Source organism: Cricetulus griseus (genome assembly GCF_003668045.3).
Source record: "Cricetulus griseus strain 17A/GY chromosome 1 unlocalized genomic scaffold, alternate assembly CriGri-PICRH-1.0 chr1_0, whole genome shotgun sequence".
In the NCBI taxonomy this organism is placed as follows: Eukaryota; Metazoa; Chordata; class Mammalia; order Rodentia; family Cricetidae; genus Cricetulus; species Cricetulus griseus.
The window spans coordinates 171,453,355-171,477,196 of record NW_023276806.1 but is presented as its reverse complement, the minus strand read 5'-3'; the positions used below and the strand labels follow the sequence as shown (position 1 = coordinate 171,477,196).

General features: G+C 40.7%; 1 protein-coding gene across 1 annotated transcript in view; it reads left to right on the top strand.

The window, feature by feature from the left end:
* Lhfpl3 (LHFPL tetraspan subfamily member 3) overlaps nucleotides 1–21,347 on the top strand; it is a 345,971-nt gene extending 324,624 nt beyond the window's left edge. The window contains exon 2 of the mRNA XM_035451382.1: nucleotides 21,097–21,347. Within this exon, the coding sequence (XP_035307273.1) occupies nucleotides 21,097–21,347 (251 nt within the window). The remainder of the gene's footprint in view (nucleotides 1–21,096) is intronic.
* Nucleotides 21,348–23,842: the final 2,495 nt, after the last annotated feature.

Below are 23,842 nucleotides of genomic sequence, written 5' to 3'. Positions count from 1 at the left end.
GCCTGTGTCTTTACTCTGCATCCCACTCAGTGAATAATTTGTCCAGGTATAAAAACCTGGGTTGAGAGCCGGGTGTTGGTGGCGCACGCCTTTCATCCCAGCACTCGGGAGGCAGGCAGATCTCTGTGATTTCGAGGCCAGCCTGGTCTCCACAGCGAGTGCCAGGATAAGCTCCAAAGCTACACAGAGAAACCCTGTCTCGAAAAACCAAAAAGAAAAGAAAAAAAAAAAAAAAAAAAAAACCTGGGTTGAGAACATTTTTTCCCTTAGAATATTTAAGGAATCATTGCATTGTTTTCCGGTTCTGTAACTCTTGTATCATGTGTTCTTGTTCCTCCTATTCAGCACATAGTAACTTTTCCAATCTAAGACTTCACATCTTTCTTCACTGACAAGTTTTATGTTTCTGGGAAGTCCTTTTGTTTTAGAGTCTGTGACATCTTTGATTCTTAGGTTGAGTCCTAGTCTATTGTGTTTTTGGATTCTTCTGTTTGCTGTTATTTCTCATTTTTTCCCTGTCTTCGTTTTTCTTGCTTCCACTCGTGACACAACCTTTCCTCAAATAGCTTCTAATTATTAATTTTGTCTTCAAAACTCATAATAGGGGAGAAATTAATCCCCAGTGAACCCTAGATAGGGCTCATTAATTGCTGTACTTCTCTGTAGAATGAGCAAGCAGTATACTGACTGCTGGGCTAAGGAACAAAAATGCCCAACAAAGGGACCTTTTCCCTTAAAGATCAATACTCATACTGATTGCCTTAGTTCTCTAACAATTTGCTCAATTTCTAAGAGAAAAGCTCTCTTTTTTTTTCCCTGGGACATAGACTCCTGGTCAGCTGCAGTCGTGGGAAGGGAGTGGTTCAGCATCCCCTGAAGACGGCTTTAGTTAAGCCATGGTTTCTACCACAGTTCTGTCCAGCTTTCCTGGTGTCTGGGTCTGGTCTCACAGCTCGTCACCTGTCTCATGTTATAAACTGCAATCACTTCATTCCATCTTTGCCATTATGCCAACTGCTTCCAGCTTCAAGAAAATCTGAAAGTTTTCAGCTGTCAATAACAACACTCCCATCCCATCCACTTCCCCATTCATCATGAGAGTATATCTTTTTTTTTTTCCTGGTATTGTCAACTCAATTAGTGTCTCAGGAGAACAATGAAGTAAACATTTCATTTCTTCTATTTAATTTTCACTCAAGTATCTATTTAATTTCCAAGTGGTTTTTGATCATCTTTCTATTGTTAATTTCTTGTCTGTTCAAATCAAGATGTAGCTTTTTAAATCCCAGCTGTGATGAATTTATCCGGGCTCTTTATCTCTAAATTGATGTTTGTAAGTATTCTATGGGCTTAGATCCTCTATCCTTTTTGTAGGATACAAATTCTATAAATGTCAATTAACTTAACCTCTTTGATTATGTTCTTTAAATCCTTTGAGAGGTTTAGTTTAGACTATTTGTCTTGAAAATTCTGAAAAAGGCGTTTATTAAAATAGCCTACTGTGGATTTAGCATCTTCCCTCCAAACTTCTTAGGGAATTTTACCTTCTGTGTTTGTACATAGAAGTTTTTCATTGTTGAAATCATCTTTATGGGCACCTGAAGTGCTTCGCCCATGCATGCTTTTCACTCTGAATTCCTCCACCCTCTTTTCATCTATTTGCTGGGCTTTCTTTGTACCCCTTATCCTCAATCTTTATTACTGTTTTAACTCTGATTCTCATTGAACATTTAAGTAAAATGTGTTTCACTCAATATGACAAATATTTTAGTGAAGAAAACTCAAGATTTTATATTTACTGTGGCAATTGATTTTTGAGCTATTTCCTCTATATTTTAGATTTACTGCTCAGCATGTTTTATTCTTTTTACCTTTTCCTTGCTCTGTGGTCCTAGCCATCTATCTCCGTGTTCCATTTTGCCGTGTTAATTTGGAAGTTCTAATCAACTGACTTCCATTTTCCCAGGCCTTGCTCCCACAGTTGTAATCATGCCAGCATTTCTCTGCTATATATAAAAGTTAACAGTGTCACCCAAATTCCTCCGGCTCTTACAATCTTTCTGCCCCATCTTCTGCAATGATCTTGAGCCTCAATAAGATGTGTGATACAAGTGTCCTAGTTGATGCCGACCAGTAGGGTGCATTAATCCTCATGTACTGCAAAGAGAAGCTTGTCTGGTGACGGTTAAGGGAGGCACCAATCCATGGGTATAACAGTAATTCATTAGCAATCAGTTTAATATTGTGTCCACTTAGCAGAATGGTAATAGTAGGTTCTTTCCTAGAGCCTATGACCTGTCTGGCCACAGATTGTAGGCCCATTCACAGTGGGTTTCGGCTCATAGAGTGGGCCTTTAATCCGATTTAAAAAGTGGTTGGTTACTCCTATAACATCTGTGCCACAATTCCACTGATGGCATGTCTAGCAAGGTCGGTGAGTGTTGACTCACAGTGTTCAAAGCTGGGAAAGACTGATGGTGACTTTTCCTCTGGTTACGTGCACAGCATCTCCCAGCACTATAAAAGCCAGCTGGTAGAGATGAAGCTTCCAGATTGGTGTCTGGCTGATTTCTCCATATTCTATGGCTGATGGATGTTGTGTCTTCAGCAATAGATTCTTAGCATTGAGTCCAGAAAGTGACCAAGAGCACTGGCAATAACCTAACCTGTAATATTATTTGTGGATCCATGAAAATTCATTGACCAACAGCTTCAAAAAGGGCCATCCATTCCTGACACTGAACTTTTACTTTTTAGCCTCTGGTATCTAGTAAGATTATGGTCACCCCATTATGGAGAAACTCCATTTAGACTATTTTTATATGTGTATATGTATATAATTTAGGAAATCTCTACATAACTTTTTTTAAAGATACGTACTGTTAGTTGTGCTCCTCATATTCCTTCCTGTCCTCCCACCCAACCCCACTTAGCCCTTTTATTCCATCATTCCATTTTACTCCTTTGTAACACTGCATTCTATCTTCCTTCTCGAGAAATACACCTATGGCCCCTTACTAATTTCCTGGTGTATTTGTGTGTTCCACACAAAACAAATATATCTGAAGATTCAAAGCTCGTATCTACAAATAAGAGAAAACATTCAGTGTTTTTCTTTTCATATCTGGGTTACTTTACTCAAAATGTTTGTTTTCAGCTCCATCCATTTGCCTGCAGATTTCAAAATTTCATTTTTCTTAACTAATTATAGTCCATTGTGTAAATGTATTGCATTTTTATAATCCCTCCATCAGCTGATAGAAGTTCGGGCTGTTTCCCCTCTCTACATCAGTATTTAATCATCTGGGTTTTTATTGTTGGTTTGTATCTTAGCATCAGAGAATCACATATTAAAGATATTATATACCTTCCTTCAAGTAAAAGAACTTACTGCATTAGGCTAGTTAGAAATATACAGGTTAATTACTCACTGGAAATCAGTTTTCAGGTTGAAGAAGAAAGGATATTTACAAAACACCTAATGACAACTTCCTTTATACACTAGCTCTAAAATGGGAGTAAGGTGTCCACTGGACAATTACATGGATAATATTTGTTTTTATGATTGTCCTTTAATGACCAGCATTAATACTAATTAATTGCATTGGCGATTAGGCAGCCTAGTCACATCCCATTCTTGATAGCATCTATTTAAAAAGGGGGAAAAGATGCTAATAAGCCTGAGTAACTTCAGTTGTGGCACTCTGAGGAGAGAAAAAAGAGATGATGTCAACAAGAGCTGACATTCAGATAGACTCACATATGATGCTGACCAGTATCAGAGAAGTAAGCATTTGCTTCACCCATCAGCCACATCTAAAGCACCATGTCAAATCAAATCCAACACAGGTATGTGCTTGACAGGCAATAAATGGAGACCGAGGTTCATGCTCTGTTAGGCTGGATTTGCTCTAGAGTTCACCATTTAATAGTGTACATAGTGTTCAATCAGGTAAGAACCAGAAACAATAGAGAGTGGCCTTTCAGCTAGAACACTGAAAATGTGTATTTCATCAAGTTTAGGGCTCTCAACCAGAAACAAATAGAACAACCCACACTCCCAACCAGCTTTGGAAATTCCTTGGTCAAGTTTGACATACAAACTGGGTCATTCTTGGAACCACCAGAGTGTACTAACCACCAACCAGATGAGAATAATTGGTTATAGCAAATTGTATCTGAAAGAGCCAGTGTGTGCAAACAGCTACATCCACTGAGAACCTCAAGGAACCTCTACTGTCTTCAGAAGTTCACTGTTCTTGACAAGAGATCCTAATGGGTCCTCACAAAAGGTGTTTAGATGTTCTCTCTGCCTATGTCTGTCTTTCTGTCTTTCTGTTTCTCTCTCTCTCTCTCTCTCTCTCTCTCTCTCTCTCTCTCTCTTCTCTCTCTCTCTGTGTGTGTGTGTGTGTGTGTGTGTCTGTGTGTCTGTGTGTCTATGTGTCTGTGTGTCTGTGTGTCCCTTTCTGTCTCTCACTCTCCCTCCCTCACAAGAGAAATTCTATATGTAACTGTGTATTTTCTACTTTCTCTAGTCACATTATAGACTTTTCTGTATGTGGCTCCCTTCTGGGATATAAAGGCCATGTTGAGCTCTCTACTGATCATATTGAAATGACTGAAAATACCTCCTATGAGAAAGAATGTAAGAAACCAGTAGGACTCCCTACCCAATGCAGAAGGGGTTACATCCAAGACAAGGTAAGATTTGGGGGCCTGGAGGAAGTATTTAGCCATAATGCTATGCACCAAGTCAAGCATGGCAACGGTTAAGAGACAAGAATAGTATTTTAAAAACTGTACAACAGTGCTTAACTAATAAAAGGGAAATGTAGTTGTTTTTTACTCTTTGGGGGCCCAACACCCAGCTCCCAAATGAATATGTGGAGTATTATTCTTACATATGAATGCCCAGCATTAGTTTGGCTCATTTTTTAGTCAGCTTTCCTTAAATTATCCTGTTTTCCTTTTGCCTCTGGGCTTTTATCTGTCTGGTTTTTTGTTTTGTTTTGTTTTTTTGTTTTTTTCCCCCCAATTCAGTAGCTGCCCCTTGAGCAACTGCTGTCCTAATCAGCAACTGCAACTCCAAATGCTACTACCAGCAACAGTTTGGCCACAAGGGCTGCAACCTGCAATAATTCTGTTCCCTCACACAGCAGCTCTCTCCAAGCCACTAAGGAAAACTATCTAGATCTCTACTCCTCTATGGAACTCAGGATTCAAAGGTTTAGGTGAAATTCTGGTGGCTCAAACAGGTTGAATCACAAGTAGATAACCTTCTCTCCTTGTTTGCATCTCCCCAACAACCCAGGAGGCCTTCTGTTCTGATCCCACTGAAGAACCAATGCTACTCCTGGTTCCTCCCCACCACTTCCTGTCAGCCCATTGCTGAGGCAACCTACTGACCATAGTCTATTTTTATATAATCAAATAAATGGAACATGTTTTTGCATTGTAAACAAAAGCAATAGGAAGAAATACACACCTTAAAATAATATTCCACAACACTGTTCTCTGTTCTATATACCTTCTTTCCTTCTTACTCCACAGATGACATGTAGCCAGGTAGCTGGCCCCTGGCATCCTCTCTCCTTCTCTTTTTCTCACTCCTCCCTTTTCTTCTCCTATCTATTCTCTCTGCCTGCCAGCCCTGCCTATTTATTTCTCCTGCTTTGCTATTGGCCATTCAGCTCTTTATTAGACCAATCATGTGTTTTAGACAGGCAAAGTAACACAGCTTCAAAGAGTTAAACAAATGCAACATAAAAGAATGAAACATAAGGTAAACATGAGTCTTCATCCAGTAGCTGTTCCAAGCAGAGACAGACACCCACAGCTAAGCACTGAACCATACTCCTGGAATCCAATTGTGGAGAGTGAGGAAGGATGAACAAAGGAGCCAAGATGATGCTAGAGAAGCCCACAGAAACAGTTGACCTGACCTACTGAGAGCATGGAGACCCTAGTCATAAAGCTGGGGAAACAGCATTGGATTGAACCAGGCTCTCTGAATGTGGGTACCAGCTAGGAGTCCTGGGAAGGCTATGAGACCTCTAACAGTGGAGCCAGTCTTTATCACTAGAGCACAAATGGGCTTTGGAAGCCCATTCCCTATGGAGGGATACTATTGCAGCCCAGATACAACAAAGAGGGCCTAGGCCCTCCCCGGAATGATATGACAGACTTTGAAGGTCCCCTGTGGAGGACCTCACTATCCCTGGGGAGGAGTTGAGGAATGGGTTGGGGGGGTTGGGGGAGACATGGGAGGATGGGAGGGCAAGGGAATGGGGGGAATGGATATGTAAATATGATTAGTAATTAAAGAATTTAAATTTAAAAAGTTATCTTCAAAAAATGAATGCAACACATCTTTGCATCATTAAGCAAATATCCACAGCATAAATAAATGTAACACATCTTAAACTAATATTCCACAACAGGGAAATTCTGAAGCACATCAGAGAGGCCAAAGACTTAAAATATATCAGAAACAAAGAAAGGGCAAGAAGAAGGCAGACATCTCTGTGTCTAGAATTCTTTTCCCCTGTTTTCAAGGACACACTTGGATGGTTGATAGAAACTAAATGCCTGTCACTATATAGAAGGCCCAAGGGCAAGGTCTTTGCCAGCTTCTGCAATCCATGTATCACTTGAGGTTTCTAGGCAGCGTTCTGGGACCTGGCACTAGAAAAATACATGCGATTTCTTCATCCAAACTCAAGAATGGAAAATCATTGTTTCTTATTATCTGGTGGAGTCTATCCAGAAAAAAATACCCTGACTAGAGTCAGCTGCTCCCGCTATTTGCTGCACATCCAGTAGGAGAGATTAGTTAAACACTGCTATTGATGTAGGGATATTGAATTCAAATGTTATTGTGTAAGGTACATCCCTGGGTCCCCTCAGTTTGGGACTACTAGCAACAGCTCACTCCTTTTGCTATAATTATTAGCATTTAAAAGCTATCTGTTTTGTCTTCCCTTAAGATGGCAAGCTATACTGTACATTTTTGTTGATGCTGGATGTCTTCCTGTTATTAATAGTTATAGCCACACCTGTATTTTAATATTTACATGCTCTAATTAAACAACTATGCTCCCCCAGCCCCATCATTCACACACTGTTCTTCCCCTTCTGTAACTCTTAGTTTCTAAACCTCATTTCCCTTCCAACTCTTGGGTCTGGCTGAAAGAATAATGCTCCAGGATTAATCAACTGGCCTTAAGATGCAGAGTATATGACATCTTTGCAGTAGAAGGGGAGAGAGAGAGAGACAGAGAAAGACAGAGAGATATGCTACATGGGAACAGCCTAAACTCACTGTCTCTTTTCATTTGACTGCAATAACAAAATAACCTATACTGGACACCTTCCACCACGGAAATATATTTCTCATGAGTCTAGAGGGTATGAGTGCAAGACAAAGGTGCCAGTAGATCCAGTGTCCAGTGAGGGTATCTGGTTTAAAGATGGCTGTCTTCTCATTATTGTTTTGTGCAGTTTCTTTTAATAAAGGGACTGACTCCTTTCATGAGAACTCCACCCTCATAGTTTAATTATGTTCTGAACATTTCACCTCCAGACAGCATCGCATGGGCTATTAGGTTTCAGTCCCCCATAGCTACCAATGCTGGTTTTGAAGATGGAAATGAATGCCAGAGAATGAGTCCTTTAGAAGCTGAAGGGTTAAAGGAATAGATTGTACCCTGGAACCACAAGAAAGGAATACGGTCCTATCAACACATTGACTTTCATCTCTAAGATGCATGTGGGAATTCTGATCTATACAACAATAGACTAATGTATGTTGTATTAAACCACAACTGTTCTGTGTGTAAAAATTAATAGATTTAATTACATAATTTTCTACATAATTTTTGATGATCTTCCTTCCTTGATTCTTCGGAAGCCTTTTGTTCCCTTTAGCCCTTGGTAGTTGACTTTCTGTTTCATGTCCTGCCTGTTCTTCCTCAAAAACTGTTTCCATTCATGTGGTCCCATCTACAGTTTCATGTCCTGTTCCCCATATGTACACCCACATACATATGACAGAGAATGTGTCATATTTGTGAGTCTGAGTCACGTCATGTAGTAATGTCCAGATCTAATCTGTGAGCCTTAAATTTTATTTTCTTTATCATTGAGTAAAATTTTATTGTGTATATTAGCTGCATTTTCATTATTCCTTCATGCATTGGTGGGTATCTAGGCTAAATCCATTTCCTTAGTATTGTGATTAGATCATTAACAAACATGGATATACAATGTAAATACCTATGTGGTAAAAATCTTTTGGGAGTATTCCCAAGAACTGTATAGCTGAATCAGAAAGTAGTTCTATTTTGAATGTTTTAGAAGCCTCCACATTATTTCCATAGTGGTTGCAGCAATTTATAGTTTATCAGCTCTTCTTTCCCCATATCCTTTACAGTATTTGTTGGTTTTGTTTGCTTGATGATAATCATTCTGACCAGGTTGAGATGAAATCGCAAAGTTGTTTAATCTTACATTTCCCTGATGACTAAGGTTGTTGAACATTTTTAAAAATATTTATTGGTCGCTTATGTTTCTTATTCTAGAACTCTCTATTGAGTTCATTAGCCTATACTTTAATTGGAAGTTTTATTCTTTGATGTTTAATTTTTACAGTTCTTTATGTAGTTTAAATATTAGTCCCTTTTCTGAAGTAGAAGAATAGCTGGCAAAGATTTTCTCCTATTGTGTAAATTAATCCACTGTGTTTTCAGTGGTTTTTATCTCAGCAACAGAAAATCAATACATATCACAAGTTAGAAAATGTCTAACCTGTGTGTGATTGATGCTTTAGAGTTAACAAAATCATAATGCATTTATTTCTTTTGTATATAAAACCCAACTTCCAGGGCCATAGAGATGGCCACCAGGAAAATCCCTGCCATGCAAGCAACATGACCTGAATTCATCTCCCTAGTACCTAGACTAAAAACCTGAACATCACAGCCGAGATCTGTAACTCTAGCACTGGCAGAGCCCCCAAGTTCTTTGGCCGTCCCACCCAGCCAAATCAGTTAACTTCAGCTTCAATGAGAGACCCTGTCTCAAAAACTAAAGATGGAAATGATCAAGGAAATACACTTGACATCAGCCTCTGGCTGCCACATGCACACGTTCTCTCTCTCTCTCTCTCTCTCTCTCTCTCTCTCTCTCTCATCTCTCTCACACACACACACACACACACACACACACACACACACACACACACCAATATTGACAAGTACATAAACCACACACACCACTCATAGACAAACAATGCCTTGGAGAGAGGAAATGGGCAGCATTAGATGACAGAAAATACATGTTTGTCCATCAGTGTAGACAGGTAACTAGGAATCAAGACCAACTATGGCTGTTCTAGATTTTCTCAGTTTTCATTAGGAGGAAAAGGAGGAAGAGGAGAAGGAGGAGGAGGAGGAGAATCTCCAAGAGCTACTCATGATCATATGTTTATCTCCAGTAAGAATTAATACCTCTGAGTTTGACAGTAATTCACATCAGGCCATCCCAGCATTTAAAATGTTTCCAAGCAGCAAAGTCTGTAATTCTATCAGCATAGCCCAGTCTCATGAGAGTGATGGAAAAATCACAGTAAATTTTCAAATGGCAAGAAGGGCCCTGGGGGCAATGGTTAAAGGACAAAAAATAACAAGCACCAAGGGAACAAGGATCACCTGCGGGAGAATAGGAATCTTAGCTCCATGTCCATCTTCCAAAACCTCCTGTGTGCCCTGCCTGGAGCCATTCAGTACCCATTTTCAAAGCAAAATCACCTTCTGAACATTTCACTGGCCAGTTAAGAATGACTTGGTTAAATTCCATTTCAGTCAAAGAAAGGCATTGTTCTGAATCAAGCATTATTCTTCAAATGTCATACTGGCAGAGGTTCTATCTATAAAGTTTTGACTACTGCTGTTAAAATATGAGGTTGAAAGATAAGTGAAAATTTTTGACAGAACTTTCAGCATACTGACTTCTTTTCCTCTCTTTTGTGTTTTTTTATCCAATATTTTTACACCTATTGCCTTTTCCAATTCTATTTCTTCCAGGGATAGCTTCTTGTCCTAAAGTTACAAAAGTTACTGGAAGATCTTACCATTAAGTGTTGTAGCCTGTGTTTCTTACTTATTTTTTGTTTCTCAATAAATACTTGCAAAGGGGCAATAAAACTTTAGAAACCAAATGCAACAATAATGAAGCAACTCAAGGGTTTTTTTTTAATGTAATAAATAAATCAGCCCCTTGGAGTATTCATAACATTTCTCTCTAAACATCAATGAGATGAGGTCATAGAATGACCATAGAATTGAAGACAAGAAAATGACAGGGAAAGTCTGCTTGAGGTTTTGGTATCTGAAACCCAGTTCGTTGTTCAGTCCTTTACTGATGAAAAAAATGAATCAATATCTAGACTGGATTGTGTCTTCCCTGAATGACATCACTGACTCTCTCTCTCTAGAGGGAGATTGACAGCTGCTGTGCAGATTTTGCTCTTCTTAAATTGTGTAAAGACCGGCACTTGAGAGAGAAGGGTGTGCATGCGTGTTGGTGTTGGGGAGGGTGAGTGGGAGTGAGAGGGGAAGGCGCTGTGGTTGAGGGTTTGAATGGGGTGGGGATGTGAGTGAGGGGTGGGTGGGAAGCATCACCTAGGTTTCTGTTGAAGGGGGTACCCCACCCCACTCGTACAACAGGGGTTTGCTTCTTCCTGAACCTCAGATTAGGCACAAACGCCCAAACATCCATTTTCACAGGAGATCTTTTATTAATCTGGGAAGAAAAGTTACAGTGGTTGCTCTCTGACTCAGACAGAAAACAGCAGCAAATGACTTTGCAGGTGTCATTCGTAAAAAGAGAAAAGGGGAGATCTATGTTAGAATGGGCTAAGACGTTGTGGTATACTTTAATTGGGCATGTTAGCCAGGTGAGTGAAAGGGGGCTCTTGATTGCTGAACTTTTAACACTTTGATAGCTGGACCTCAGTAGTCAGCCCCTGGAGGAGGAAGTGGCCAAATAAGGGAATAGAACTTGGGGGCTAGCTTCAGGAATGTAAGGCAGAGGGAATGGGAGAGAAAGGCAAGGTCTGCTGAGGCCATGCTCCCCATGCTCCACCTGGCTAGAGTCTCTTCGCCTGTTACAACGTGTGCATGGACTAATATGTATTAATGTGGCATCCCCCTGGTAAGGTCCTTTCTGAAGGGTGGCCAGAGAATCTCTTCTTCTGGTCTTAGTTACATTTCCAGTAGCTTTAGTACACAATATTTACGTTTTCGTGTATTTTATTTAAGCAGTTTTTGATCTTTCAAGTTTTGAAAACATTAAAATGCTACCTTTACTTGAAATAGTAAGAGCAAGCAGCCATGTTTGTGATCTTGGAAGCGTTCAGGTTTTCACCATTGAGTATAATGAGGACTGTGAGTTCTCATGGATGACTTTTATTACGTTTGCCATTTGCTTCTATTCTCAACTTGCTGAGGGCTTTTGACATGAAAAATTGTTGGTTAGTACATGTGTGGGAAACTTGGCGCCATTAAGAAAGGTGGTGACCAGCTGCAGCACTGAGAAGAGCTGGCCCGGCACCTCCCCTGGGCAGCACTATAGAGCTAACCCCTTTGGAGGGGGTGTCGGTGAGCCAGCCCTGAAGGTGTGAGAGTGGGAGAGCTAGCTTCACTGTCCGTCATATGGTGCTGTGGGCGAGGGAGAGACGCCCACGCCTTGCTCCTACGACCTACTGTAGGCTGGAAAGCTGGGCCCCGGGTGGTGAGATGGGGAAGCTGCCCCTGCCCCTCCCTCACTGGCTGTAGCACTTGGGAGAGCCTGCCTTGTACCTCACCTGGGCAGCGGAATAGAGCTGACTCTGTTATTGTGGGTGCAGGTGATTCGGCCACACGAACATGCGTGGGCTATTTGGCCCCACTCCTCATCTGCCGTAAAGTGGAGTGGGCAAGGGAGAGATGCCCTCCCCCATCTCCCAATCCTCACGGCCCATGGTGGGTGGGAGAGCTGGCCCTGAGGTCATGAGAGTGGGAGAGCTGGTCCTGCCCCTCGCTGGATGCAGAGCTCTGGAGAGTGGGCCCTGCACCTCACCTGGCAAAACTGTTGTGGATGCAAGCTAGCAGCCTGAAGGCGTGAGACCCAGAGAACTGGCCCTGCTCCTGCTGCCTGCTGCAGTAGGTGAGGCATCTGGGGCAGTGCTGGAGAGCTTGCCTGTTGGTGACGACCATGTGGGAAAGCTGGCAAGCTGACTAACTCAACTGCCACCCAGGCCTAGAAGCAAGGCTATAAATTGACCCACCCCAACATCCACCTCATCTATCAATTGTTGGAGCTGCAGGATCTCCATGACACAGGGCAACAACGGGATATCCAAGAGGAGTCCCAGTGAGGGCCCAGCAATGATAGTGTAACAGAAACCAGAGGCCCTTTGACTCTGCAATGAACACTTGCAAGATGTATGGACTAAACGGTTTACTGTGTGCGTCATACAGATTCTACACTGGTTTTTTTTTCTTTTTTTAATTGTGTCTTTGTTTTTGTTTTTCTTTTAAATTGTATTTTATCTGGTGGGGGAGGTTGCAAGGACTGAGGGTGGTTATGAAGGGATGCAGAGATGAATGGGATCGGGAGGCATGATATAAAATCCACAAAGAATCAATAAAAAGGTTTTCTAAGGAAGAAAGGCAGTCAAATCCCTAAGTGATGGGGCCTTTCGGGAAGGGAAAGCTGGTGTCTAGAGGGGTAAGTTGCAAAAGACTTAGTCTAACTCCGAGCCTTTATTTCAGGGTTACTGCCTGGAATTGTCAATACTTCTTCAACCATTAGGTCTTCGACAGGAACTTAACCAACAGAGCCACCCAAACCGAAGCCTCTAAAACTACAGAATACATAAATCTTCTTCTCAAGTAGGCTGCCTGGACATTTCATTAGAGTAGTGTAAAATGGTTGAAACAGGCAGAACTCAAAAATCATGCCTGGCCTTTGTTAAACAACACAAACGGTACAGCCGCGCTTAGTGTGAACACAAAAGCTTTGAAGTTGGCTAGGAAGGGCTTGGGGCAGATAAGCCAGTTCTCTCATGCATACATAATATTTGTGGAAGATGAGGAAAGGGGCTAAGGCATTGAGAGTGTTTACGGGAGAATACCTCTCTGGAAACAGGCCGAGTTGGAAGGATTGTTCTCATGTTTCTTTGGTCTTAAAGGGTTGAAGGAGAAAATAAAGTGTACCCACATGTGCAAGGCATTCAATAAACATTCTTTCTTCTTACTCTGTGTTTTCTACTGTCCAACCACACGCAGGATTTTGCAGAATTTGGACCTGTGATATAATATAAACCAAGCCGTCTAGCAGTGCTGTGCTGAATGGCCTTTAGATGTTCTTATGTTCTAGATTATAATTGTTATTATATGTGACCTTTTTCCCCAATTCTGGGCCTGAGACATGTACCTTGTTGGTTTTTAGACAAGTATTCTATGACTCAGCCATACCCCTATTCCTATGTGTGACTGTTTAACCCTCGAGACCTAGATGGATTTGAACTGATATCATACAATTAAGCACTTTTCCTTTTATTTGGCATCCTAGTCTGTAAAAGCTTTTTCTCCACTAACTGCAGAACTTGTGTCTGCAGGTGTGAGTAGATGTCTGATCATCTATATACAGTCCAGGTTCTCACAGCATGATGAGTGTCATGTCATAGGTCTCTTTATTCAGAAAATTGGGGCCAAGTGGCTGGGCAGGGTGTAGCAGATTTTCTTATCACTAAATGCCACTTTCTAACGCTGGTCTTCTGACAGCCTAGCATCTGTTTATATTTTCTCTTAACCAAAGTCATTCTAAAGGCTATTATGTCTTTCATGTTATGACCCCAAGTTAAATGACCATAAAAAATATATTGTACTTAAAACCATAATCTTCCGGGATACAATTTGCTTTCTCAACCACACTCAAAACCACAGTAATTCATGTCCTAGGTCATCAAGTAACTGCAGAAATAAACTGAGCTGTAAATATTAAACCTTTCTCCAGAGGTATAACTATCCTAGCTCAGGATGGCTGGCCATGTGCTCAAGAAGAAGCTGTGGGAGTGAGAGTTTCTCTCTTTTTTTACCAAGTGTTCAGGGACAATCCCAGTGTGAAAGTTTGCCCTCTGCAGCCTCTGCCAGCATCCATTTTTCCAGCTACAGTATGCCCAAATAATTGAAAGAGTTAAGTGAATTCTGGTCCCTCTTTTTACTACGTTCCCCTCGAGTACCTTAGCAACGTGAGGCAATTTATCTTCCTTTTGTGCAGCCGTGCATAGATTTCTTTAAAGGAAGAATTCAGGTTTCTCTTTCTGCTCAGAAATAGGGTGTTTTCAGCTCACAGCATTCAAAGCCCTGGTGGGACAGTAGACCAGCCACAGAAGCAAGCCCAGGGAACTCCCTTTCCATCTCCCTTCACTTTCCTTTGGAGACAGAGCCCATTGCAAAGGCTTGAGGGTTTTTCCAAGCATGTTTCCTCCCCAGAGATTACATTCAGCTCTTTTTTTTTAACTAGAGAGAAAAGGATCTATTACTTGCAGCAGGCAAGAGTAACATGGAGTTATTTTCCAAATAACGTCAACGAAGTATGAGGAGTGTATGCAGTGATCCTACACATACCCTTATATGAGATGGGCCACTTCTAAGTATGCTTAGTCAAAGATTACATCTTGAGCAGGCTCAGTTAAGAAGTAGAAATGTTATAATTTAATCATCTCAAAAATAAAACAAAGAAAGAGAGAGAGAAGTATGCCTTGAGCAAGCTCTGTTTGGGGTCATGGTACAGATGTTTAAGAGATTGAAGTGGCAGCCATGGGTGTGTGGGGCATGCTCAGATTAGACAGTGAGGCATTAGCAGTACATTCATCTCCTTAACAAGAAAAATGTCACCATAATTAGTGGCTTTGGGAACCATTTCTGTACTATTTAAAAAAAAAAAACTCATCAGGAGTGGGATCAGGAGCCATGACACAGAATGCCCTTGTAGAAAGGGAACACTTTTTAACCACTTGGAACACACTTAAAATGGAAATCAGCTGAAACAACCTCACAAGGACACCTTTGCTATGCATTCTAGTTTAGAAGGACCCATGGCAGCATAGAACAGGCTGTGGGTTTCTTTCCACCTTTGCATGCTTGCCTCCAACTTGTGAGCTTCTGTTTCTCCTGAGCATTCAAGAATATTCTCTGGTATTCACCCAGTAAGCCTATTGCAAAATGAAGGAATACCTAGCTGCAAGGAAGTTAGGCATTCTGATAAGAAAACCATTTTTTTATAATTTCCCAATTGGAATTTATTCTCCCATGTCCCTGGTGGTCAGGACATAGTGTGTGAATTAATCAGATATTCTGGACCCTTGTTTACTGTAGAGATGATACTATGTCTTAGGGTTGATTGACTTACAAATAGTTAATTTAAAGCCAACAAGAATACCATTTCTTCTATTACCAACTAAGACAGCTAGGAATCTTGAAGGCACTTCCTACTCAGGACTGAGAACAGCTGTTAGTGTTTATTGACTATACAAATCATGCAGATTAGGATGCCAGAAAGCAGGATTTATCACAGCAAAGAAGCCAACAGAGTCTCATCTGGTTTTATGACTTAAGTTAAAAAACACAAAAATTGTAGGGCTTTCCCTTTCAAAACTAAAACAGCTAAGTAGAAGGAGGAAGGAAAAAAAATACATGTTTTGATAAAACTCATTGTTGGGGGAGCTGTTGTTCTATGAGAGCTATCTTAAATTTTAAAAGCATTTAAATGCATTTGTGGTATTTTTAATCCTACTTTACAACAATTTACATTTCAAAACACATAAACTGGAAAATATCAAAAAGTTCATGTTAAGAAAAGGTTGACCAAAATATGGAAACCTGATATATATCACAGTGCTGCAGTCTGTGTGACACCAGGTAACCTGAACAGTCTTCTAGAGGAGCCCAAAACCCTAACCTTCCTGCTCAGTTTTTTATAATTTTTTAAAACCCCAACTCCTTTAGATTATTGAAAATGAAAATCATGTCTCAGAGCTTTGCAAGCACACTTTTCAGGAAAGGCTCCATCACACAAAGAGCAGTTACCCACTGTCCCATCTGCTTGCCTGTTCTGCACTGAGAACTTAATGTAGATAGTGACACACTTGAAAACAGAGAATTATGGATTTCTAGTCCAGTCTCTGGTGATTTGGATTTGGGGGCATTCCACCTCTCCTATTTTGTCAGTTGTAACTCAGAATCGCAGGAATACAAACTTATAGATGAGTCTACCCTTGAGGCAGGAAGAGCTTGAAGAAAAAAAAGTCTTTTGACGACATCATCCCCCAAAGCCTGCAGTCCAGCAGGCTTTCCATTTGTGGCTGTGTAGTTCTCTGACACTTCTCTTCCCATTGTGACCATTTGTGTTAACCCAACTCTTTAAAGACTACCTAACTTTGAAATGGTTGATATTCACCTCAGTGTCTCTCAGTATGTCCCTATGAGCACCATGTCCTACTTACCCTAAAGTCTCCGGGGTGGGTGTCCAGGGTTAGTTCATCGTGTTCAGAGCTGGACACATTGGTCTTCCCTATGCACGCATCAGTGTGGGGCGCCTCAAGACCTATTCAAGGCTTAGCTGGACCTAGAGTGTTTCTCTGTGTGATAGTAACTGCTCTGAAGCAGTAGGAAATTAGTTGTATTAGCAAACGATGTGGATTTAATTAATCTAAGAAACAAAACACAAAATCCCTTACTGTGCTGTGATTGGCAAGCAGAGAGGCCTAGTTGTTCTCCCTGCATTCTGTGTGAAGAAATGAAGCATTTAGGACTTTACATGAGCACTGTTCATCCATGCCCTGATGTGTTCCTTGTTCAGAACTATGTCAGGTCAGCCAGGTGTTAGGAAACCCACTGGGACTTCTGTATTCAAAAGAAAAAGGTGTTTCTGCATGCTCAGTTTTGTTTTATTTGATTTTCATATACGATGAGTACTTATTACATTATTTCTACCCTCCCTCTCCTTCAACTCCTCCCATGCCCCCCACTCACTCTCAAATTCAAGACCCTTTTTTCTGTCATTACATTGACACACATTGTTATATTGTGTATTTATTACATTGACATGCATATATGCATATATCCTACCAATTTATTTGGTGTTTCTCCTATGTATGTGGGTACTTTAGTTAGGGTTTCTACTGCTGTAATGAAACACCACGACCAAAAACAACTTGGAGAGGAAAGGATTTATTTCACCTTACAACTCTCAAGTCACACTTCATCACTGACAAAAGTCAGGGCAATAATTGAAGGCAGGAATCTGAGGCCGGAACTGGTGCAGAGGCCATGGAAGAGCATGGCTTTCTGGCCTGCTCCACAGGGCTTGTTCAGCTTGCCTAGTGTCATCAGGGAGGAAGGAGCTTCAGTTGAGGAAATGCTGACATGAGACCCAACTGCAAGGAATTTCTCAATTAGTAATCAATGAGGGAGGAGCCAGCCCACAGTGGATGGTGCCATGCCTGGGATGGTGGTCCTTGGTTCTGGTTTTGTTTTTTTTTTTTAGAAACAAGCTTCTTTTACATGTCAATCCCAGTTCTCTTTCCCTCCTCTCCTCCTCTGTCCCCCTCCTCCATTCCTGGGTTCTATAAGAAAGCAGGCTGAGCAAGCCAGGGAAAGCAAGCTAGAAAACAGCTCCTGCTTCCGGGATCCTGCCCTGTTTGAGTTCCTGTCCTGACTTTCTTCAGTGATGAACAGCAAATCTGAAGTGTAAGATGAATAAATTTTTTCCTCCCCAACTTGCTTTTTGGTCACATTGTTTTGTTGCAGCAATAGAAACTCTAAGACACCTTCTTACACCCTCCAGGACCACTTGCCCAAAGGTGACACAGTCCCCAGCAAACTGGGCCCACATCAAGAAAATGCACCGCAGATTGCCCGCCGGCCAATCTGATAGAGCAATTTTCCCAATTGAGGTTCCCTCTTCTGAAATGACTCTTGCTTGTGTCCATGGCTGTAAAACTAGCCAGCACAACTGGTATTGTCATTGTGCACCTCTTGTTTAGGCAACTTCATCGTTGAGATTTCATGGCTGCAACTTCCCTGTCACATCTAGAAGACATTGTCTCACAGAAATCCTGGTCTTCTGGCTCATAATCGTTCTGCCCCCTCTTCCACGATGTTCCCTAAGCCATAGGGGTAGGGGCTGTGTTGTAGATGTACTAACTGGGTCTTAACAGTAACACAGTAACTTAATCCCTCCATTTTGGATTTTCTTCCAGTCGTGGATCTCTGTAGTTGTCTCTATCTGCTGCACAAAGAAGATTCTTTGGTGAAAAGTAAGAGTTGCACTTATCTATGGGAACAAGTATAAACATTCAGAATATAGTCATAAATTATATTGCTTTTGGAAAATAGCACTAATATCGTGTCCTCTCGAGTATATGACCTCTCCAGACACCTGCATTTGGCTAGGTTTACAGTACCAGGCACAAATCCACTCTCATGGAGCTGGCCTTCAGTCCAATTAGATAGCTATTTGTTGCCTCCAAGATAAAAGTGCCACTATTGACCCATTGGAGATATCCCAGCAGGTTGGTTGTTGTGGTGATGCACAGACTTTACAGTTCTGTAGGACTATTGGTTGTTTTCCTTCCTCAACAGCTTGCATAGCATCATCTGATTCTATGAGTTAGTCCTCAAGGTCAGTTCCAGCTCAACTAGTCCTAATCCTGTATTCTGGGTATGTGGTGTCTTCAGCAGGAGGATCTTATCTTCAAGTTCTTGGAGACAATTGAGGCAATGGCAATAGCCTATATTTTGCTTGGAGTTTCTCAAATCCCTGTGACCAAGAAGTTTCTCATGCCTGGCACTAGGATTTTTGTTAAATAATTTATGGCTATTCCAGAGAGAGTATTACCATTCTGTGTGGTACAATTCCATTTAAACTCTGTGTATGCGTATGTGTGTGTTTATGTATGTATACATATACACACATGTATACTATTGGTATATTTTAAGTAAGCTTATAAAAAAATGTTTCCCTATGGCTTTGTCAAACATCCTTATTTTTATTTATCTGTGTTTCTCTCCTCTCCCTCTGTTAAGGTTCCCCTGCCCTGTTTTCCCCCTTCACAGAACCTGTGTCCTACTATCTCCAGCTGTGGAGTTTTTGCACACACACCCATGCACACATGCTTGCATGCTCGCGTGCACACACACACACTTGCACATATATACACATACATGCACATGTCCACAAACACGAAAGACACACACATACACACTCAAATAAGACACCATAAAGCATTTGTCATGGAAACTCCATTTTTTGTTAGATCAAGGATAATTTGCACCAGATAATGCTGTAAGTAATACTGTATACAAAATGCTGAAAGCCAAGATGTGAAAACATTTTCAATTCACCAATTCACTGTATTCAAATTTGCCCCAAGTACTTGTAATTTGTTGTATAGTCATAACAAAATTGGCTCTGAATACCACCTAATTTGAATCTCTCTTTAACTAGATTTGTGCCATTGACTCATGGTGCTGGTATTAACTGCCACTACCTCCATTTTAGAGTTTAGGGCCCAGATATTATAATCCATGATTTATTATCCATTTCCCCATTCCCATGTATTTTAGTGCCTATCTTGTTCAAGACATTGTTTTACATTCTTTGACTATCACAAATGACCAAAGTTTCTTTTCTCAGTTTAGACTTTTGTTTGAGACAATATTTGTAAGTAAATAACCTTAACAAAACACAGAAAGAACAAAGGCTTTAAGCTAAATATAAACAACAGCTATGATGGCTCATAGAAGAACAATGTTCTAAGTGAAAAAAAGAATTTGAAACCAGGTATGGGTCTGTAATTACAGCACTCCACAGCCTGGGGAGGTAGGATCATGAGTCAAAGCCAGCCTGTTCTACATAGCCAGACTGTCTCAAGAAGAAAGAAATGAGAGAGAGAGAGAGAGAGAGAGAGAGAGAGAGAGAGAGAGGAGGGGGAGGGAAGGAGGAAGGGATGGAGGGAGGAAGAGAGGGAGGGAAGGAGGGGGGAGGGAAAGAAAGAAAAAGAAAGAAAGGAAGGAAGGAAGGAAGGAAGGAAGGAAGGAAGGAAGGAAGGAAGGAAGGAAGGAAGGAAAAAAGTCATGGGGATATAATGAGTCAGTCAGAAAAGTCTCTGATACACAAGCATGAAGACCTGAGGCTGGATCAGTGGGGATGTAATGTACGAGAGAAGAACAAATTTAAAAAATAAAAATAAATAAATAAAAAGTAAAAGTAGATAGCAACTGAGTAAAGACATGACATCGACCTCTGGCCTGCATACTCGTGAGCACACACACTTACACTCTCACACACACTCTGAAAGTAAGAGACAGAATCTCCAGGGAAGAGCACAGCAATTGGTTTTATCTGATACCAAATGGTCAGCCCTGAAATCATCTGTGTGGTGTGTGTGTGTGTGTGTGTGTGTGTGTGTGTGTGTGTGTGTGTGTGTGTGTGTATGTGTATTTCAAAAACTAAACAGAATGGAGACTAGAATAGAAAGTATCAATGGGTACTACACATGGTAAGAATTTCAAGAAATGTCTGGACACTGAAGGTGGGGATCACAATGTTATTTTTCCCAGAGACTCAAAGTCAATAAACACTCTGGTATTTTCCATGTTATCCTAATCCCTTATCTGGCTGCTGTCACTGCTCTTCAAAGTCTGCATTGAATTGTCAGCTGCAGTTTGATGATTCCTTCTGGGCTATTTGCAATGGAAGCCTTCCTGCAAACATGCACAAAAATTCAATTTCTTAATATTTTCTCAGAGCTAAATTGACTTTAACTTATCTCAGAATGCATGGGCTCACTCTACAGTGCAGGCCCTGAGGTTCTCTGCTGCAGAGCTGAGGGCCTGCTCTTCTATTAAGCAGCAGGGATGGGTAGGAAACAGTACTGAGACTTGCTACTCTCAAAATCAATAATTGGAAATGTTTTACAAACAATAGAAATGCTTTTTCTAAGCAAAATGCTTAATTTCTTTCTCCTTTTGTCTTTCTCTTTCTAAGCTGCCTGCCTTGTGCTTGGCTGTATGATTTTCCCTGATGGCTGGGATTCAGATGAAGTAAAACGGATGTGTGGAGAAAAGACAGACAAGTACACTCTTGGGGCCTGCTCTGTCCGCTGGGCGTACATCCTGGCTATCATTGGAATACTGGATGCCCTGATCCTTTCTTTTCTTGCATTTGTGCTTGGGAACCGACAAGACAGCTTGATGGCAGAGGAACTGAAGGCAGAAAACAAAGGTAAGATTATTTAAGGGTCTCATAGTGGATGTCCCAAGCACAAAAAATAATCCCGAACAGAAGCCCTCTCCCTTTTGGTCCATCAAGTCCTCTTTCCCCTGCAGCTCTTGTTTGCTTCATGTTAATGCTCTTGACTCTAAGACTTCTCCAAAGACTCAAGATGTTTGCAAGACTGAAGTACAGCATTGCATTTTCTTATCCTTCTGAAGCACTCTCTAAGTCCATTGTGACTGTTTCAGTATTTGTCCAGTGTCTTCTTCCTTCTTTCTCTAAAGCCTGAGCTGTCAGGAGTTAATGACTAAGAGGCAACATGGAGGGGGGGTCTATATGATTGAATGGAACATGCTTGTTTGTGGATACGGCTATTTTCCCAGAGTGAAATTAATACCTGAGAAATCTTTCACAACTATTAGGACCACTGGATTTGAATTCAAACTCATCCTGTCAGAAAGAGAGTGATTCCCACTCCTAAGTGTTTACAGAGATTACAATAGCACCCCAATTGGCTATACTTCTCAATGTGTTATCTGGTTAACCAACTGCTCAGATTTCTTTCCAAAATGAAATTGTCTACTGAAATACAAGGAAATTGGGAGAAAGAACAGGACATTGACTGGTGTCTTAATACACTGAAGTATATCAGAGTAGGTGACTAAGATTTAGTATATCATTATTCAAGGTGAATCTTGTCATTTTTTTCTTCCACACTTCTAAGCCTATTCTTTGTGGTGAAACTTTAATGTCAAGAGTTTGTTCCGGCCTTAGATTTGTTTGATGTATTCAATCTCTGTGAGGTTGGGGATTCCTTTTGTTGGTGGTTGGTTGATTTTTTGAGATATGGCATGCATTATATATATACTTAATCCGATCAAGAATGTTCTAACCACAAAAGTAACTCCCACAGGGAATGCAGCTAAATCTTCCTAAAAACAAAGCTACCAGGGATGGAGAGATGGCTTAGAGGCTAAGAGCACTGGCTGCTCTTCCAGAGGACAGAGAACCTGGGTTCAATTCCCAGTACCACTCTCTGTAACTTCAGTCCTGGGGTATCTGACACCCTCACATGGAGGCAAAACACTGGTGCACATTAAATAAAGAAATCTTTCCTGCAATTACCCCTTTTAGATTTAAACACTCAACATAAAGAAAACAGTTGTAGTTTTGTTCATGTTACAGATTTAGTACTTTCTATGCATTCATTAGTCATTTTTATAAACTTAATTATTTAAAAAACTTGCAAATAACTAAAAACATCACACACCAAAATTAATTAGACCCAAAGTCTATACAACTTAATGAACTCATATACATTTAGAATTAGCACTCTAGAAGTTGTGACGCTTCACATTAGATTTTACACATTCGGCATTGAATATATTTTATGTATTTATCTACCACCAAAAACAAAAAGAAAATCCATGATAAAATTAGAACTGGGCCGGGCATTGGTGGCCCACACCTTTAATCCCAGCACTCGGGAGGCAGAGGCAGGTGATCTCTGTGAGTTCGAGGCCAGCCTGGTCTCCAGAGCAAGTGCCAGGATAGGCTCCAAAGCTAAACAGAGAAACCCTGTCTCGAAAAACAAAATTAGAACTGGAAAAAATAGCTTTCTATTCTCTTTCATAACTTGCGTCTGTTACCTGCATTCAGTTCTTTCTTGTATTTAATCATGTCTTGTTCTCTTTTCTTCGTATTATACTGTACCCACACATACGTTTGTCTGAACATGTGCATATGTATGAGTCATGCATTCATCATGTGGAGTTCTTGTCTGTCTCTTTAATCTGTTGGAGATACTTGGTTTTCTGTCTTCTTCACTTCACATTTAATGGTAAGGATAGCTCTAATTTGCCAAATTACCTTTCTGGAAGGTATGAGTTATGGCTACTTTGTTCAGCAAATATTTGAATTCCTCCAGTCTCCAGTAATGGGTCAGAATGCTATTTGTTCCTTTAATATTCAAAGTCACACTGAAAACTTTTGACTTATCAGATCTTCTGTGACCACAATACAAAAGAATTCAGAAAAAAAAATACAGCTAAAGTCAGCAGCAGTTCATCTGCCACAGATCAGAGAGATCCAAGGAAGTACAGAAAGCATCAAACTGTACAATTTAACATTTCTACTTCTGAGTCCAAAGTCCTTAATGTGGGACTCTGGGATGATGACAAAAGCTATGCTATACAGACTTGTCGGGCCCTTACACACTGGATTCTCAATAAATCTGGTCAGGACTTCAAAGCTTTGTGTAAAATTAACCAAACCTACATGCTTCTGAGAAATGATACAAGATTTGCTGTTGCAAGTAACCTTTGTTGTTTGGAACTATTTAATAATTTATTCAAGGTTGAAACTTCTCAACTCAGACTATCTAAGACCAATCAATGATTCTGTGTGTGATATGGGCATCCTTACAACTTCATGGATATATGAATATCACTGTTGACTAATTAAACCATTTTCCAGTATTAGTTGTTACGGATAAGAATACCAAAATGTCTATTGCGGG